The sequence below is a fragment of the Xyrauchen texanus genome, chromosome 19 (genome assembly GCF_025860055.1).
Source record: "Xyrauchen texanus isolate HMW12.3.18 chromosome 19, RBS_HiC_50CHRs, whole genome shotgun sequence".
Taxonomy (NCBI): domain Eukaryota; kingdom Metazoa; phylum Chordata; class Actinopteri; order Cypriniformes; family Catostomidae; genus Xyrauchen; species Xyrauchen texanus.
In genome coordinates, this window is record NC_068294.1 from 38,321,096 (window position 1) to 38,339,738 (window position 18,643).

General features: G+C 41.0%; 1 protein-coding gene across 1 annotated transcript in view; it reads left to right on the forward strand.

Moving 5' to 3' along the window:
• Positions 1-18,643, forward strand: part of LOC127659551 (fibroblast growth factor receptor-like 1) — a 102,314-nt gene continuing 83,671 nt past the window's right edge. Inside the window, exons 1-2 of the mRNA XM_052149411.1 lie at positions 1-438; positions 757-857. Of these exons, the coding sequence (XP_052005371.1) occupies positions 794-857 (64 nt within the window). The 5' untranslated portion in view covers positions 1-438; positions 757-793. The remainder of the gene's footprint in view (positions 439-756; positions 858-18,643) is intronic.

Genomic DNA, 18,643 nt, shown 5'->3' on the forward strand with positions numbered 1-18,643 from the left:
TCTTGAGTGTCTGTCTGGACGGCGAATTTAGTTAACGGTATTTAACACCGTTTGAGACGAATTTCAAACTATTCAGTCATTTGTCGGTGCTGTTTTGTTATATGAAGACTCTGTAGAGTCTTCTTCATGTAACAAATGTCGAGACAAAGAGATTAGGACTCAGTCACAGTAGGTCGTGGACTGCACGCGGACTGTCATATGTGATCAATGCTTATTTTAATCGCGCAAAAATTGATGACGTCAGAGCTTTTGGGAATACAGTCGCGCGTGATTAAACTGCGATCAGATTGATTTCGCTGTATCGCGTTTGCAAAATGATTTTGGATGTAGCGCTAAGTGTAAAGAGGCATGAAGTGTCCGGAGTATTTTAGAAGGAATTAAGCATGATTTTTAATCTATCCGTCTCGAGGAACACTTTATAAACTTTTGTAATTGTTGGTAAGTCTTGCATTATTTTATCGCAAATTGTATGGTTTCAAATGCACTTTTAACCCCACTGGAACCACGTTTTATGCTTATGTACTGATAGTTGCATGAATAATGTGTAGCAAGTTCTGTGATGTGATTTATTACAATCAAAATTCAATGCCATATACTAATGAATTTGGCACTATCAATGCCAAATTCAATTAAATTCAATGCCATATACATTTACAAAAGTAAAACAGAACTTTATAAAGATATTACAAATGCAATGTGCATTCTGAATAATGCACAAGTTCTTGTTCTCTTCTAACAGCTTTATTTTACTCATAGATTTGAAGAACCAGAGATCAAGTTTTGTTGTGACAACATGGAACTCTTTTGGATTGCTTTCTTCGTTTTTGACATAATTTTCATGACAGACTGTGCCAGAGGTGAGTAAAAGCATTTTTGCTCTTGTAAAATGTCTGAAAATACAGCAAAGCTGCCTCAGTCCAGGGTTAACTGGTTTAAGGGCCTGTAGCTGTTTGCAAGAAACCCCTTAAGTAAAAAAAAAAAACCTTAGTGACAATATACTTTTAATTATTAATCTGTTTTCTTAACCTAAATACATTTCTTGCAACTGGGCTCTGTTCTTTAAGAACATAAAATTGCATAAAGCATAATATGTTTTTATATGCTTTTTTCTTTGGTAAGAATCAATTCAGAACACATTTTCTCACTATAAATACATTTTATGAGCATGTTGTTCTTGTTGTGTTAAGATATAGGTTTAGTTACAGTTACAGTTACTAAATGGGCACAAGCATGTCATGTGTGCTTGTCAGTATGCTCAAGATTTACATACATATTATAACAAAAGATTTTAAGCTTGTTTGGTAAATAGGAGCTTGACCCAAACTTTAGACCTTATACGTTACATAAAAGCAGTTGCATATGTGTTTTAAAAGAATATGCTTTCAGAATTAAAGATGTGCAAGAATAATTTATTTGCTTGTGATTTTAACATCTATCAAAATAATTAAGCTGCATGTATATTTATGGTTTTCAATATGTAGGCTAAGTGACAAAATGTGGAAGGTTTTGCGTCAGTGCTTTGTTTAATGTTGACTTTAACAATCTACTATATTCTATTTGGTGCAAAGAAGCCAAATTCAAGATTAATCTTCAGCTGTGTTTGTTTGTCCCGCTTGTAATTGATTAAAAATGCTGCAAGACTCCTTTTTTATATATATAATTTTATTTATATATATATATATATATATATATATATATATATATTTATTAAATCTTTGTCCCCTTTTCTCCCAATTTGGTGTGCCCAATTCCCACTACTTAGTAGGCCCTCGTGGTGGCATGGTTACTCACCTCAGTCTGGGTGGCGGAGGACAAGTGTCAGTTGCCTCCGCTTCTGAGATCGTCAGTCCACGCATCTTATCACGTGGCTTATCGTGCATGACACCGCAGAGACTCCGCATGTGGAGGCTCATGCTACTCTCCGCAATTCGTGCACAGCTTACCACACGCCCCATTGAGAGCGAGAACTACTAATCGTGACTACGAGGAGGTTACCCCATGTGACTCTACCCTCCCTAGCAACCGGGCCAATTTGATTGCTTGGAAGACCTGGCTGGAGTCACTCAGAACACCCTGGATTCGAACTCTCGACTCCAGGGGTGGTAGTCAATACTCGCTGAGCTACCCAGGCCCCCACTGCAAGACTCCTTAAATTATAATTTAATATTCAATTTACAGGCAAATGTACATTTGAAAAGATGTTGTTCTTTCATGCATAGGAGGGCCTGAAAACGTATTCAATTCTGTCCACTTCTTTGGTGGTGAAATTCAATCAGCCTGGAACTTGAGGGATTCCTTTAACTTGTCCATTTAGTCTAGGCTCTGATTCAGAGAATTTTGAGTCCTGTCTCTGGAATTGTTTGCTGAAAGCGGTCCTCTCACATTTGCTGTTCTTCCTTTTGGACTGAAACTAACCATCATTTCCATTCAGTATGGACTGAATGGGGGTCGGTGCCGCTGATGGGCAGATAGTACAGCTCACTGACTCCACTCCATCAGGGCTGCATGTGAAGCGTGAGCCGTGGAGTCTCCCTTTTGCATTTTAGCATACACCTCAGACTCAACAGTCTGTCACCGGAGCTGGATAGAAATAGAGAGAGAGCGGGAGTGAGAGAGAGAGGCCAAGCGACGTTTGGGCAGATTGTATCTGTGAGGGGCCCTGAACAATGTGGCATTCACGGTCACAGAGGCCTTCATGGAGACGCTTGGCCAAAAGTAAACAGAAATGCAAGAAAGCAATGCGATTAGATTAGTCAATTATGTTTGTTTGCAATGCAATACCTAAAGATGTGCCTCCCCAAGCCAAAGCATTTGGAGATTTATGTTTGTAAGTAAGTGCAGACAATTTGCCAATTTGTCTGTGGTATCTGGGGCACAAAGCTACAGGCATGCTTGATGTGTTGTGCTTGTTACAAGGTTAAGAAACAAATAAATCTGTCAGTCCAATGAAGACTGTCCAAATAGTCTAATTACTTAATGCATTACATTTCAAATTCTTGTAATCAGATTACAGTTACTGACTTTCAATTAATATAAAAACATTATAGGGTTGTGCTTATTTCTTATATATTATTTATATAGAATACATGAATTTATGGACACATATCAAGTGATTGTAAAGTAGAAATGTGATGTGCTGAGTGTATGACTTGTGTAAAACAATAAACAACATATATAGACATATATATATATCTATATATATATATATATAGATATATATATATATTTTAGACATTTTGAATTTGTTGAGCGGAAAAGTGTTTTAGAAAGTAACTTAAAAGTAAAGTAATTAGTAATGTGATTACATTTTCAATGAAGTAATCATTAAAGTTATATGATTACAATTTTAGAGAAATAATACGTTAGTTGTAATAGATTACTATTTTTAAGTAATTTACACAACACTACTGGTCTGTTATATTTCAGGTCTTCTTAATCCGTACTGTAGTGTTTTGTGAGGAACATAGTGAAATTTAAGTCATTATTCACTGATTCAACTTTCTCTGAAATGTCATTTGGTTGCACATTTAGATTCAGAAATGGTACGTTGACGTGTCACGCCAGGTTTGATGACATCAATTTGTTTTTTGACAGATTGCAATATGCTAATTTGGAACCGAGTATAAGATTTGAAAGAGCCAGCGAGGGAATTATATTTGACATAAAATTATATGCATTAATAAGAGAGAATTACTCATAAAGTATTGTACTGTAGCACAATTTTTTAAACTGCAGCATTTTGTCCAATATTTTTAAAAATAGTTGCTTCTGTAAAGGATAATTCAGCCAACATGAAAGTTACATAAACGTTTCTCACCCTAATGTTGTTCCAAACGCATATGGCTTCCTTTCTTCTGTGGAACACAAAAGGAAATGCTTGACGGAATGTTTTTTTTAGAATGTGAGGGGAGTGCATCATTTCAGATAAATGTTTTCCAATGTTAACGGAAGCATTTGTGCAGAGAAACACATAAATTCTGCAGCTTTTGAAATGTTTACGGGTCCAGGCAAACCAAAGTAGAACAATTAGCATCCGATTCCATCAGCTGAACAGTTTGAATGTTTGTAGATGCAACGTGCATCGCCACATTTGAATCACTTTTGGCTTGTACTGCATCCTTGCCTGAAGCAAGCTTTAACAATCCCATGTGGAATTCCAACACGTTGTCCACAGGAAAAACATTAAAGTGTGCAGTTTATATTATTCAATGTTCTCATAGCTTGAATGGATATCATTGTGTGCAAGACACTGAGTAACTGTAATTAAGACCCTCAAGCCATGTTAGTAGCGCAGCTTCCCGTTTTTTTTTTTGTTTTCTCAGAAGATGTCAACATAAATTGTCTTCAAGCATCATTAGTCTCAGCATTGACTCTTACAAAACAAAAATACATTGGGTATTAACAATGCAGATGTTGCTATTTATGTCTTTATGCCAGAATTAGACTCCAATTGGACGAACTCGACTTTTGTGTTGGCTCTTTTAGAAGGATGGAATCATGGAAATTTCTGTGATAGTTAAAGATGCTGTTTGTGGAACATATGGGGTTGGACTCTGAAGAAAATTGTTTGTAAGCACTTGCTGATTTGTTTAAACTGATGTAGACCACCCTTGCAGCATATGCCTATATTCACTGAAATGTGTGGATATAATGGAGCAAACAGTCAGATGGTCTGCTTGCAAAATTACCTTCACCCTCACGAATACAGATCTGACGGACATTAAATTTGTATTTCTGGAAAAAATATCAAGAACAAATTAGAGCCTCAAATTGTCCAATCCAAGAACCAAGATAAAGAAGCTAACAGTTTTTTATGGGGGGTTTCTCCCCAATTTGGCATGCCCAATTCCCAATGCACTCCTCGTGGTGGCATAGTGACTCGCTTAATTCAAGTGGCGGAGGACGAATCTCAGTTGCCTCTGCGTCTGAGAGTGTCAATCTTCGCATCTTATCACGTGGCTTGTTGAGCACGTTACCTCAGAGACCTAGTGCATGTGGAGGCTCGAGCTCCACATGCACTAGGCGGCATCCATGCTTAAATCACCACGCGCCCCACGAGAGCGAGAACCACATTATAGCGAGCACGAGGATGTTAACCCAACGTGACTCTACCCACCCTAGCCACCGGGCCAATTTGAGTCACTCAGCATGCCCTGGATTCAAATTTGCTTTATTGCTGAGCTACCCATGCCCCCATCTCCAGAGCTTTATTTAAAGCAGTCAAAGGTGTCTCCAAACAGTGAGAGGGTTGATGATCTTCAAACTTGCTCTACTTTAGCAGGAAACTTAATTTGCCCTTCATGGTGTGTAAATCTTGGAACCGTAGTCACTTGTACCAGATAGACAGTTGGATGGATAGATTTCCTGAAGGACAACTGGAGTTTGCGAAGAAGGCTGTTAAACTCATTACCATTGAGGAAGACACAATGAAGAATGGTTGTTAAGTCGACCCAATAAAGTAGTTATTGTGAAGTCAAATGGTGTTTACATAGTGGCCATTTTTGTGTCACCTACTCCCATTTGCGATAGACTGTGAGGGACATTCTTCTGTAATGAGGCGGAAAAATGGCTGCGGAATATAAATGGTCTCATTTGCTTCACCAATGTAGAAACCCCTTCATGATTTTGTTCATAGACCATAGCTCCAGTTGAAATGAAAGGTGTTGGGCTTACATAACTGAAAATTTCAAATTATTCTTAATTATGAAACTTTTCTGAAGATGCAAACTATATTTGTAACTGTAAATTAGTGCTCAGCCAATATTACTTTTTCAATAGCCAGTGCCTTTGCTGATATCTAGAGAGCAGTGTGGCTGATGGCCATTATAATGCCTATATACCTGCTGGAAAACCATCTTAAACCAGCCTAAACTGGTTTGCTTTTCATAGCTGGTTTAAGATGGCCAGCCTAGCCAAGCAGGTTTCATCTTGTCTAGCTGGTTCCCAGCCTGATCAGCTGAAATGTGCCCAGAAACCCCTCTAAAACCAGCAAACCAAGTTTAGATGTCTTTTTTTTATAAGATATATAATTTTATGATAGCAAATGAGACAAACATTTTCTGAAATTAAATAAACATCTAATTTACAAAAAATTATCTTAACTAAACATTGAGAAAAATGAATGGTGACAAGGGTTGACAAGGCTGTAGATTTTGTTTTTATTATCCAATAATATCAAAATGGCCAAATATCAGCCCGGCAGATAGGTCAGCCTGTAACTACTTTAAATTAAGTCAGTGCATTTTTCAGGTTGCAGGTATTTTGTTAATTCAGAGACCACTGTTGGTCTTTATCAATGCTGTTTAGTTGTGATCCTCTTCATGCTTTTAATGCTGGGTAATGTGATTTTGAGTAGTTCATTAAAAAAAGACCAAAAGGTCTGCAGTCATGTGACGAGTGGCATATGGTGACTCATCTGGTGGCTAAAAGAGGTTTGCTGTGGAAGGTTGGGGAGTTCCTATACTGGCCATGGTGCCTGGATGCGGGTGCAGGATCTTGTTACTCAATGGGGGAGGTGCTTGTAAAGTTGGTAGTGTGAAAAGAGGAAAAACAGGCCAATTTGAATTGGGGGCTAAATGTGTGACTGAGCAGTTGTGTCCAGTATGTTGGCTACTCTTGACTGAAAGTTGAAAGCCGATTACAGTACAAATCAAGCGCAAGCAGATGTCAAGCATACGTCGGCTACCCAGCTTTTAAATTCCTTTTACGAAAGCAACTTGGTACTTATGAACTTTACACATGGTGTAAGCAGTAAATCTCAGTCAAATGGGAAGTTTGTTGAACAGTCCACCGATAGCATGTTGATAGCTGCCGGGACTCTGTCCTACACGTTTCACATGCTCACTTGCACTTTCTGGTTGTGGTATCGCCTGAATAGCTCATTGTTTTGGGCCGGTGGTCTGTGTTGGCCAGTGCTCGGCAGAAAATGTCAAAGGTCAGAATAGAAGACCACAGAGGGGGCCTGGATGGGCCGCATGCCTGACCTTACACCAGAGGTCTTACAATAACATGTCAGTTCTCCTGTTTTGTCTGCTTGTGCATCACTTTTCCACACATTTCCCGTTTTTCAGATTTCAACTTTTTGGCTCAGCTCTCCTCGCACTGTTTGGGGCTCCTCCTGCCCCCATATCTCCAGCTGTTCTTTTGGTTGCATTACAAATGAGATGTTGAAAAGTAATCCTCAGACTGGAGACAGCTCCCCTTGTTTTCTTTAGGATTTGGCATGTCAGTTTGTGTTGGGGCCTGTGCCTCACCAGCAGCTGTGTATATGTCATATGTCAGACACAGCTCTGATGCTCCCTGTGCAACAGGAGTCAACGCCACCTTCAAACAAAAAGGTATGCGTGTAATTGATGGAAGACATCTCTTAAAGTCACACTGTTTCCTGACACGCAAATGCATCAGCTGCCTGAGAACTTTTAGGCAGGGCAAAACAATGCACCACCAAAGACAGTTGACATTACCAGTACAATCTAAAAATAGAACATATTAAATATTAAATAATTTTTTTCCAATCTGGTCCCATAAAAACAGGTTAGTTTGCCTACATTTTGAAAAAAAAGATTTTTACGTGGCTCTTTGTAGGTATCATGCAATATGACACTATTGGTTAGGATTAGCTTTAAGGTTTAGGGTAGGGAGGAAGGGTTTGTTGATTTTAAAATCGATACAGCATTAAACTTTAAAACAGCCACTTTTAGCGGCAATCAGTGGACATTTCATTTCAGAACTGGTGCAATATGTGTAAGGAGCCACTTAAAGGTGCACTGTCTGTCTGTCTGTCCGTCCAGCCGTCCGTCTATCTGTATATTTATCTAAACTTGCTGTTAATGTTGCATCATGTGAGTGTTCTGTCAGTAATGAAGGGGGCAAGGCAGGACACTTACTGCTCGTAATCCTGTGCCGTGTCAGACCTGCCACAAATATCCACCCCATTGACAAGACTGTATGCAGTGCCCACCGCATGCCATCTGGCAGTTCTGAATTACAAGTACTTGGACTGGCTCTGAGAGATGCCAGTATCCAGAGCAAAGGGACATGCACGCTTTTGTATTCTGTTCCATTAAGTCCAACAAATTTGGAGTTGTAATGAATTGCACTGCACTGGTGTAACAATATGGCAGATCTCAAATATAATAAATATCTATACATCATATACAGTGGCTCCAATTTAGACATACAACTGTATGAATGTCACTGTATTAGCAGAATTTCAAACCAAGTGGCATCTTCAAACAAATTATGCTAGCTTTTTCTTTTTTTCAAAACAAACTTGCCATTTTGTAATATGATTTAACGTGATTTTAGTGGCTTTATGAACAATTGATTTTATCTCTTTAAAACCATGACAAACGTCTGTGCAACCTTATCCAAACCACTGCTAATTTCTACACAGGTCTACAGCTGTTCTGTATGCATTGCTCCACAGCAGTGGGGATTTCTTTAAGACTGCAAGGGAAGCTCAGCTTCCCCTATAATGTCAAAAAAATAATGGTCAAATATGTACTATTGTGTAAACAATTTATTGACTAAAAATGCATTAGAACACGTTCATCTCGAAGACGAGTTCGTTCTGAATCAGCTACATTACATATAGCAGGTCGGCTGACTCGATTTACTTCTCATACATTCCCGTAGCGTCAGTGCATTTCCCTGTTGAAGCCGAGTGTCCATTGACTTCAATGGGGCTGCTCTGAACAGTTTTTTTCAGTCCTCCGAAAATAGACGGTCATGGGATAAATGCTGCGATTATGTCCCGCCCACGGACGCGCAGCATCTCTGGGGGTGAATGAGGAGTGGGCTGGCCCGGACTCCAGGCTTCCGCGTGAAAGACTGCATCTCCTTTTGATTGACAGCGAATCTGTACTATAAGAAGTCACTGAAGCTATTTCGCGCTCAGTCCCATCGCGGATTTCTCAAGTGTAGTCGAAAGACAAACTGCTGCAACCTATTTCTTTATATTTGTTTGGCGAAATTGCTAGTCAATTTGCATAATACATTTCACACAATTATACACCACATTCCTTGTTTCAGTTTTACCAAGTTTAATATATTTTGTTTTAGAGCGTTCGTTCGTTCGTTCGTTCATTCGTTCATTCATTCATTCATTCATACAGTAGGCTAGGCTAGCGTCGTACGGGTGAAACTGCGCACGATGGCAGACGGTGCTAATATTGTCGACCTGATTTTGGCGAAGCCATTTGAAAGTCTTCCTTACGAGGAATTAGAATTAAAATTAGAATTAAACAGCAGGGCAGATCAACACCTAAGATTGATTTAGTGCAAAAAATAGGGTAAATAAGTTTATAATGTAGGCCGAAAATGAGCTTCCCCTCTTTGAAAGACCAGCAGCCGCCACTGCTCCACAGGTTTGCTGTCCAGTTTTTTCTTCTCACCCCTTGCAATTTGTTTTTAAGGCAATTAGGTATGTAACCTTTTGACCCTGATAATACCGAGTTACCTCTTTGTCCCTTGAACATCATGCCATGGCCCTCCCCTGCTGGCATACCCTGTTCAAGGTGAAAGGTTTTCCATCCTTAAACAACAGCCACAGAGTTGACTGACACTAAGTGACTGGAGGAATGCAAAGAGATTTCCTCGGCATTGTCAAACAGAGGCCTCCAACAGTTGATCTACTGAATCATTTTTTATTTTTTTTAATTCAAGCAACCGGTTTATTAATTATTTATTGTGAATGGCAGTTTTTGGTACACACAGTGACCCATAAGAAAGAACAATATCCCAAATGATATCTCTTTAATATCTCAGTTTTTTCCTAAGAAAGCAGTGATATTAACCCTTAAATGCATGTGAATTTTCCAAACACTCGTACACTTACATATTCAGGTCTTTAGAGACCCGGCATTTATATCTGTCAAAAATTTATGTAGAAAATGCCTAGATAGTGTAACATTTTACTTATATTTTCAAGACAATTAGAAAACAATAATATTAAATATATTTTGATGTTTTATTTTTCCTTAATTAAAGAGATAATACAACAAATCAGGACAAATCAAGAACAGGATTCATTATTTTGACACTGAAATTCCATGAGATGCAACTTTCTGTCAAACATTAAGCTGTGGATTTTATGTGTATTTTCTCAGGCACTTGTTGATTGTAAATAGATGCACAACCTTTATTATTTCAATCGTACACCAAATGACAATAGTCATATTCATGTGTTGTACTTGCTACGATGTTGTTTCTTTGTCAGGTTGCAATGTCAAATGTAAATCAAGTCGATCACTAAAACATCAGTGCCACCTTAAGTAAGGAATAACATGAATATTATGGAGGGATGCACCGATACCGATACTGGTATCTGAATCGGATCCGATACCTCACTCATGTACTTGTACTCATACTCGTAAGAATGCTCCGATGCAAAAGAACAATACCATATGATGTACGAATGTTATTACGTAAATATTCAGGGCACAGATTATTTAGTGAGATTATTTAACACTAAAAGCTGCGATTTAATGAGATAAATAGATAGTTTGCACATACAATGTTTTGTGAGTGCTTGTGAATATGTGGAGCCAGTGTTGTGTTGACAAAGAGACACAAACTGCTCGTACATTTAGATATCCTTTGCTCATACACGGAAAACACCGTTATGAGCATCAAATGCCCTGTTTGTAGCAGATGACAGCAGTCATAGTGCTAATTCACTTTTTAGCATAAATCATATACAGACTACATATTTATTTATTTATTTTATTTATATAGTATCCTTTCGTTGTTTAATAATTACTGTGATTCATGTAGCGGCCTGCTTATCCAGATTGGGAATCTGAGGTTATTACATCAGAGCTCCTTGGTCTAACAACACAGAAACACTTCAAAATAAAGCTCCTCCAAAATAAAAGCTCAATTTAAATGAAAAAAGTATGACAGAAATGGATCACTACTCTATATTTAATATTCACTGTTATACTACTACTACTACTACTACTAATAATAATAATAATAATAATAATAATAATAATAATAATAATAAATCAATAGTACCTGTATAATATTTAAGTAATATCTCACATCTGTGATGCTCTATTATGCTGAAGTTTATTTGACAAAAATAGCTCCAATGTTGTATTTAGGATTGTGCTGTGAGGTTCTGTATAAAATCACTTAATTTGATAAAAATAATACAATTTCATGTGTAATGAAATCTTTCATTTGTTTAAAGTTGAAATTGATTTATTTATTTAAACACAATTTTGATTGTATCAGACATATCAGGTATCAGACTCGGTATCAGCGAGTACTAAAAAGTAACTGTACGGTACTCGTTCTAAAAAAAATTATATCAGAACATCGCTAATATTATGTATTTGTACAGCCATGGCCAAAAGTATTAGCAGTGACATACATTTTGTGTTTTGCAATGTTTGCTTCTTCAGTATTTGTAGATTATTTTTTCACATGTTTCTATGGTATACTGGAAAACAATGATACGCATTTCATAAGTTTTAAAGGCTAATATTGGCAAAAACATTCAATATATGCAAAGAGTCAATATTTACAGTGTTGACCCTTGTTCTTCATAACCTCTGCAATTCACTCTAGCACGCTGGATATCAGCTTCTGGGCCAAATCCTGATGGATGGCGATCCATTCTTGCCTTATTAGTGCTCGGAGTTGATCACAATTTGTGGGCATCTGCTTGTCCACTTGCCGTTTGAGGATATGGGATTAAGATCCGGGTAGATGCCTGGCCACGGATCCAAAATATCAATGTAATGATCTCAGAGCCACTTCATTATCACATTTGCCTTGTGACATGGTGCTCCATCATGCTGGAAAATGCACAGATCATCACCAAATTGCTCCTGGATCGTTGGGAGAAGTTGCTCTTGCAGGACATTTTTGATACAATTCTTTATTCATGGCAGTGTTTTGGGCAGAATTGTGAGAGGGCCCACTCCCTTGGATGAAAAGCAACCACACAGATGGATGGTCTCAGGATGCTTCACTGTTGGCACGGCACAGGACTCATGGTAGCGTTCACCTTTTCTTCTCCGGACTATCGATTTTTCCCAAACAGTCGGAAGGGGGCTTGATCAGAGAAAATAACTTTGTTCCAGTCTTCTGCTATCCAATCCTTGTACTTTCTGCAGATTTTCAGTCTGTCCTTGATGTTTTTCTTGGAGAGAAGTGGCTTCTTTGCTGCCCTTCTTGACACCAGGCCATTGTCCAAAAGTCTTTGCCTCACTGTGCATGCAGATTCACTCACACCAACCTGCTGCCAATATTGAGCAAACTCTGTACTGGTGGTGACACGATTCCATAGCTGATTCCTCAGTAGGAGATGATCCTGGTGCTTGCTGGACACTCTGGGACGTCCTCAAGTCTTCTTCACTGCAGTTGAACCTCTGTCCTTGAAGTTCTTGATGATCCGGTAAATGGTTCTTTCAGGTGCAATATTCTTTGCAGCAATTTCCTTGCATGAAAGGCCATTTTGATGCAAAGTAATGATGGCTGCATGTCTTTCTTTAGATGTAACCATTGTGAACAAGAACACAATGATTGGCACTTCTTCCCTCCTTTTTTAGCAATCAGTCTGATCTTATAATCCAATCAGAATGACAGTGATTTCACCTGACTAGTACTCGTTCACACTTCCCCAGGCGCTGCTAACATGATTAGTGAAATGATGTTAGCTGGTCATTTTGTGCCAGGGCCAAAAAACAATAAAATTTGGGGTGAAATTTTGGTGTTTGTCTGCGATGGACTGGCGACCTGTCCAGGATGTCCCCCGCCTTTCGCCCAATGTTAGCTGGGATAGGCTCCAGCCCCCCGCGACCCTGTACACAGGATAAGCGGTTGACGATGGATGGATGGATGGATGGATTTTGGTGTTTGTGATAAAGTACATTTTTTTGGCCAATTAATTTTTTTGCAATTATTTAAAATGCATCTGATCACTCTGCACAATAATCTAGAAACAATGTATCAACACCACAACAACTGAAGCAGAAAACTTTGCGAAACACAAAATTTATGTCACTGCCAATACTTTTGGCCACGGCTTGTACACGCATATGGAATCCTAATAAATCTCCATTGTTGATAATTCAGTGTTGCACAGAAAGTCAGCATGATGTAGTATTTATTTGTATGAACATAGTATTCCTTTCTCTTGTAATAAACAAAGAAATAGATCACAGAGATTTTTATATATATATATATATATATATATATATATATATATATATATATATATATATATATATATATATATATATATATATATATATATATATATATATATATATATACATACATATATACACACACACACACAGGGTTGGTGAGTAACGAAATACATGTAATGGGATTATGTATATAAAATACAAAATATTAGTAACCGTATTCCACTACAGTTACAATATAAATAGTTGGTCATTAGAATACAGTTACATTCAAAATGTATTTTGATTATTGAAGAGATTATTTAGATTTTATTGTCATTTGTTTAATTTAATATTTTGTCCTTTCAGATGGAAAACATTTATAACATATAAATGATGCGATCCAAAGTGCATTCGAACAGCGGTGAAACACTTTCTTATGATGTGTTACATTCATATGAGCAGACAGAGAATTAAGTTTAAAGCAGAAGAAATAGAAATAAACCTTGTGTAAATTGTCAGCTTTGCGCTATGCTAAAATGCTATTTCGAGCCATTTTACACGCACGTTACCACGTTTTAAATTCACGTTGGATCATAATTTCTTTTTTCTAGTAAGACCTTTAATATTAGGGCAAAAATCATATTCTTGATAGTAATTTTTGTTATTGTTTTCCTATAAAAATATCTAAAAATCCTTAAAACAAGATCAATTTAATTAATCTTGTTTTAGAAACAACACTGGATAAGATATTTAGGTTTTTCAGTGAATGTATTTTGTCTTACTGTACTGGCAGTACAGAGTTCCCTTTACAAAAGGCTTCACTACGATGATGCGCTGCTAAGCGCTACGGGGAACAGCTTTAGCTGTGAGCCGAGCTGAATAATGTGTGGAACACGTCAATGAACATTGACTGGAATTTATAGCCTCGGCTGATGTAATCATTAGATGCACCTGAGGCCAGGCTATAAATGGATACGTCACCAGGTGTCCTCAGAAACTCTTTTTTTCAGAGCGATTCTGTTTCTGTGTGTTTCACACACCCTGTCAAAACTTTCTTTCCTCTGTTAGGAGATAGATTCTGTTAGGCAGTGTGCAGTGAACGTTGTTCTATTTTTCTCTTCTGTTTAAAAAAATAAAATAAAAAATAATAAAAATATATATATATTTTCTTCCCGTGTTCACATACCCTCAACGTCATTTTATTCGACTATCGTGGGTGCTGAGGCACGGGGGTATTCAGTGATGCCGCCGGTCGAAGAGACGCTTGCGGGCTATCTCTCGCCGGGCTCTGCATCGTCACTTAAGAAGCCCACCGTCACTTTTCTCTCCCCTCAAAGCCTTGTAGGACAACCTCCACTTTAGTGGGAAGGGCTTATCAAACAGCAGGTCAGGCTGGTGCTGCTCTGCACACTATGCTGTTTTTCAGGCGTACCAGGCTGACCTCCTGGACGACCTGAGTGTGGGTTCTGCGCTTGACGAGCAAGCCTCAGACCCACCTCGGTCCTGACTGAAGGGAGGCTCAAAAGCAAAGCGTGGCGAGTCGTGCTCCTCCTCCCAGGGATTGGGGACAGTCTCGCCGCTCTCGCCAGCCCCCGAAGCAAGACCTCAGGACTATAAATTCTAGTAAGAGAAAACCCTGACGGTCTTGTGCCTAGATTGGGGGTAGCTCCCCTCGGGACGGGGCGCGTGCTTCACTTCACCCCTCCCGGTACCCCCTCGAAGCCCCTCCATTCCCGCCGCCTCTGGTGTTTCGGGTTGCAGAGGCTTCCGTCAAAATTGGGTGTTTTTGCTGTTCCTGCATTTTATTCAGGACGCGAAACACCCGACAACCCCTCAACAGGAAGTGTTAAAATATAATACCCATCTCAGAGATCCTGGCAGCGTGGAAACTTCTGCCGGATATATTCTGTTCTGTGGGTCTTATAAGGGCGTCAGGATTTAATTCTCTCGCTGCTTTTCCGTGTTTCAACGGCGTGTTCTCACTACCGTAAACCGGAATTCTTTTTTTTTTGTAAAAAACAAAAACAAAACTCAATCTCCTGGTTAAAGGGGCCATGGTATGTGTTCCCCTTCCAGAGAGAGAGTTAGGTTATTACACTAAATACTTCCCGTTTCCCATGGAGGGTGAGGGGTGGCGTCTGGCTTAGATCTTAAAGCTTGCCCATGGGTGTTCAAGTCCAAGATGATGCCTGTCAAGACGGTCGTGTATCAAGCCCTACAACTCGTTTGGCTGGTCACCATCGATCTTATGACGCACTTCTATACTTCATTTAGAAGTTCTGCCATAACATGGAAAGTTCCTGAGGTTCACTTCTGGGGGCGAAGTCTTCCAGGGTCAGGTTCTTTCACTCAGCCTAGCCCTTTTTACCCGCACATTCACAATGCATGATGTAGCGCTGGCTCCTTGCGACTCCGGGGCATCTGCATTCTGAATTACGTAGACGACTGGCTGATCCTAGCGCAGTTCCAGGAACTGGCAGTTCAGCACAGGGACATCGTCTTAGCTCTCTGGGGTTGAGGCTCAACGCCAAGAAAAGCGTCCTCTCTCCCACTCAGAACACTGTCTATCGGGGCATCGTATGGAGTTCAATCACAATGCGGGCACAACTGTCTCCCGCTAGGATTGAGTCCATTCAGATCACCCTGAGCAAAGTCAGGCTAGGTCAAGGTTGCACTGTTATCAGTATCAACGATTTCCAGGTCTCAGGGCGAACGCGTCCACGGTGATCCCTCTGGACCTTCTGCTCATGAGACCGTTTTTGTTGTGGCCAAAAGCCAGGGGATTTCTTCCAAGGGCCAAAACCCCTGGGCTAAATAGGGTTACGCGCCTCAGGCTTCGTTCCCTTTCTATGTGGTTCAGACCCCGGTTTTCTGCCTTGGGTCCCACTCTAGGTGCGTCTTGTTGTCGCAGACTGCTAACGACAGACGCCTCCCTGACGGGCGGGGTAGCGGCCTTAAGTGGTCGTCCAGCTTAAGGGGATAGGAGGGTCATCAGCTCGGTTGTCACAGTCACTGTCTCGGGTTGATGGCTGTATTTCTGGCCCTGAAATACCTCCTCCTGAGGCTGCCATGTCTTGGTGCGGGTGGACAATGCAGCGGTAGCCTCTTACATAAATCTTCAAGGAGACCCACGTTCTTGTCAGCTGTATTTCTGACACGTCGGATTCTCCTTAGGGCCCAGGGTAAGCTCCTGTCACTCAGGTCAGTTATATCCCTGGATGCCCGTATACGGGAGCAGATTTACGGTCCAGACAGGAAATACCAACGTGGGAGTTAAGAACTCCACCCTAAGGTAGTAGTTGCCCAGAGTTCGCCACCAAGGGTTTTTGCCTCTTACTGGCTTGGTTCTCGGAGCTAATCTCTTCCCTCGATGACTCACCTTGGGCGATTCCGAAGAGGAAGGATCTTCTATCTCAGGCACAGGGCAATATTTCATCCCTGCCCCAAATTGTGGAATCTTTCATGTTTGGCCCCTAAGGGTACCAACTGAGGGACACAGGGCTTTCTCCTGAGGTTATCGAGACCTTTTTAAATGCCAGGCTTTTTCCACTTGGAACAAGTTTGGGTGAGATCTTAGGGCAGAAGAGGACCTCTTCGCCTCTATGGATAGCGCAATGTCTCCTCTACTTCTCCCTAAAATCACCCAGCCCCCTTGGGTCTGGACGTTAAGGCACATACATGACCCGGAATGCGTCTGTATGTATTTCTTTCCCCGGTTTCTCTGCTCCCGGGAGTCTTGGCGATGTTCACCAGCAAGGGTCTTGCCTCCTATTAATGGCGCCGCGCTGGCCGGACAGGATATGTTTCTCGGAGCTAATTCCTCTCCTCGACGGCTCGCCTTGGGCGATTCCGGACAGGGAGGACCTTCTCGTCCTTGGCCCGAATTGTGAAACCTTTCATGTCTGGCCCCTAAGGGTACCAAATGAGGTTCACAGGGTTTTCTCTTGAGATTATCGAGACCATTTCAAGTGCTAGGGCTCCCTCCACTTGGAACTGATCTGGGTAGATTTTACAGGGCAGAAGAGGACCTCTTCGCCTCTGTTGATAGCGCAATGTCTCCTCTACTTCTCCTCAAGTCGCCCAGTCCCCCCCCCCCCTTGGGAGGGGCTGAACGTAGTAACGCAAATGTGCCTGCATGCGTTTCCTTCTACTAAAGTTCTTATTACAGAACCAGCTAACTGCCAGTTTGTTTCAGTTCTGGATTTTCTGTAGAAAGAACTGTCAGCGGGCACTTGCCTCGCCACTGCCAGGTTCTATGTGGCCACTGCGGTTTTCCACGGCTTGGTGGGCGGGGTGCCCTCAAAGAGGCATCCTCATTATTGCCCGGGCCTACGAGGCGCGCGGTCAAGCTTCGCCAGTAGTTTTCAGGGCGCACTCTACCAGAGGGCTCTCCTCCTCTAAAACCTTGGCTAGAGGTCTCCCTCTGCAGCAAGTTTGTGATGCGGCAGGTTGTCCTCTCTGCACACATTCATTGGATTTTTATAGTTTGGATGTTTTGCCACTCCGGGCTCTTATGCCCTTGAGTCGACATATCAAGCTCATGTCTGGACAAGTTTGTGATGTGGCAGGCTGGTCCTCTCCGCTCACATTCATCAGTTTTTATGACAAGTTTGTGTTGCGATAGGGTTCTCTTCGCACACATTCATCGAACTTTATGGGCTAGATGCTTTGCTACTCCGGACTCTTATGTCCTTGAGTCGACATCTCAGCCCATGCCTAAACAAGTTTGTGATGCGGCAGGTTGTCCTCTCCGCACACATTCATTGGACCTTTTTAGTTTGGATGTTCTGCACTCCGGGCTCTTATGCCCTTGAGTCGACATCTCAGCTCATGCCTGAACAAGTTTGTGATGCGGCAGGCTTGTCCTCTCCGCTCACATTCATCAGTTTTTATGACAAGTTTGTGTTGCGATAGGGTTCTCTTCGCACACATTCATCGAACTTTATGGGCTAGATGCTTTGCTGCTCCGGGCTCTTATGCCCTTGAGTCGGCATCTCAGCCCATGCCTAAACAAGTGTGTGATGCGGCAGGTTGTCCTCTCTGCACACATTCATTGGACTTTTTTAGTTTGGATGTTCTGCACTCCGGGCTCTTATGCCCTTGAGTCGACATCTCAGCTCATACCTGAACAAGTTTGTGATGCGGCAGGCTGGTCCTCTCCGCTCACATTCATCAGTTTTTATGACAAGTTTGTGTTGCGACAGGGTTCTCTTCGCACACATTCATCGAACTTTATGGGTTAGATGCTTTGTTACTCCGGGCTCTTATGCCCTTGAGTCGACATCTCAGCTCATGTCTGAACAAGTTTGTGATGCGGCAGGCTGGTCCTCTCCGCACACATTCATCAAAATTGAATGGTTTAGATGTTTATGCTACTCCGGGCTCTTATGCCCTTGAGTCGACATCTGAAGCTCATGTCTGAGATCTCTCGCGTTTTTGTGAGTACACTGCACAACCGTAGGGGTCTGGACAGCCCCAAGTGCGGCGGCGTGGGTATT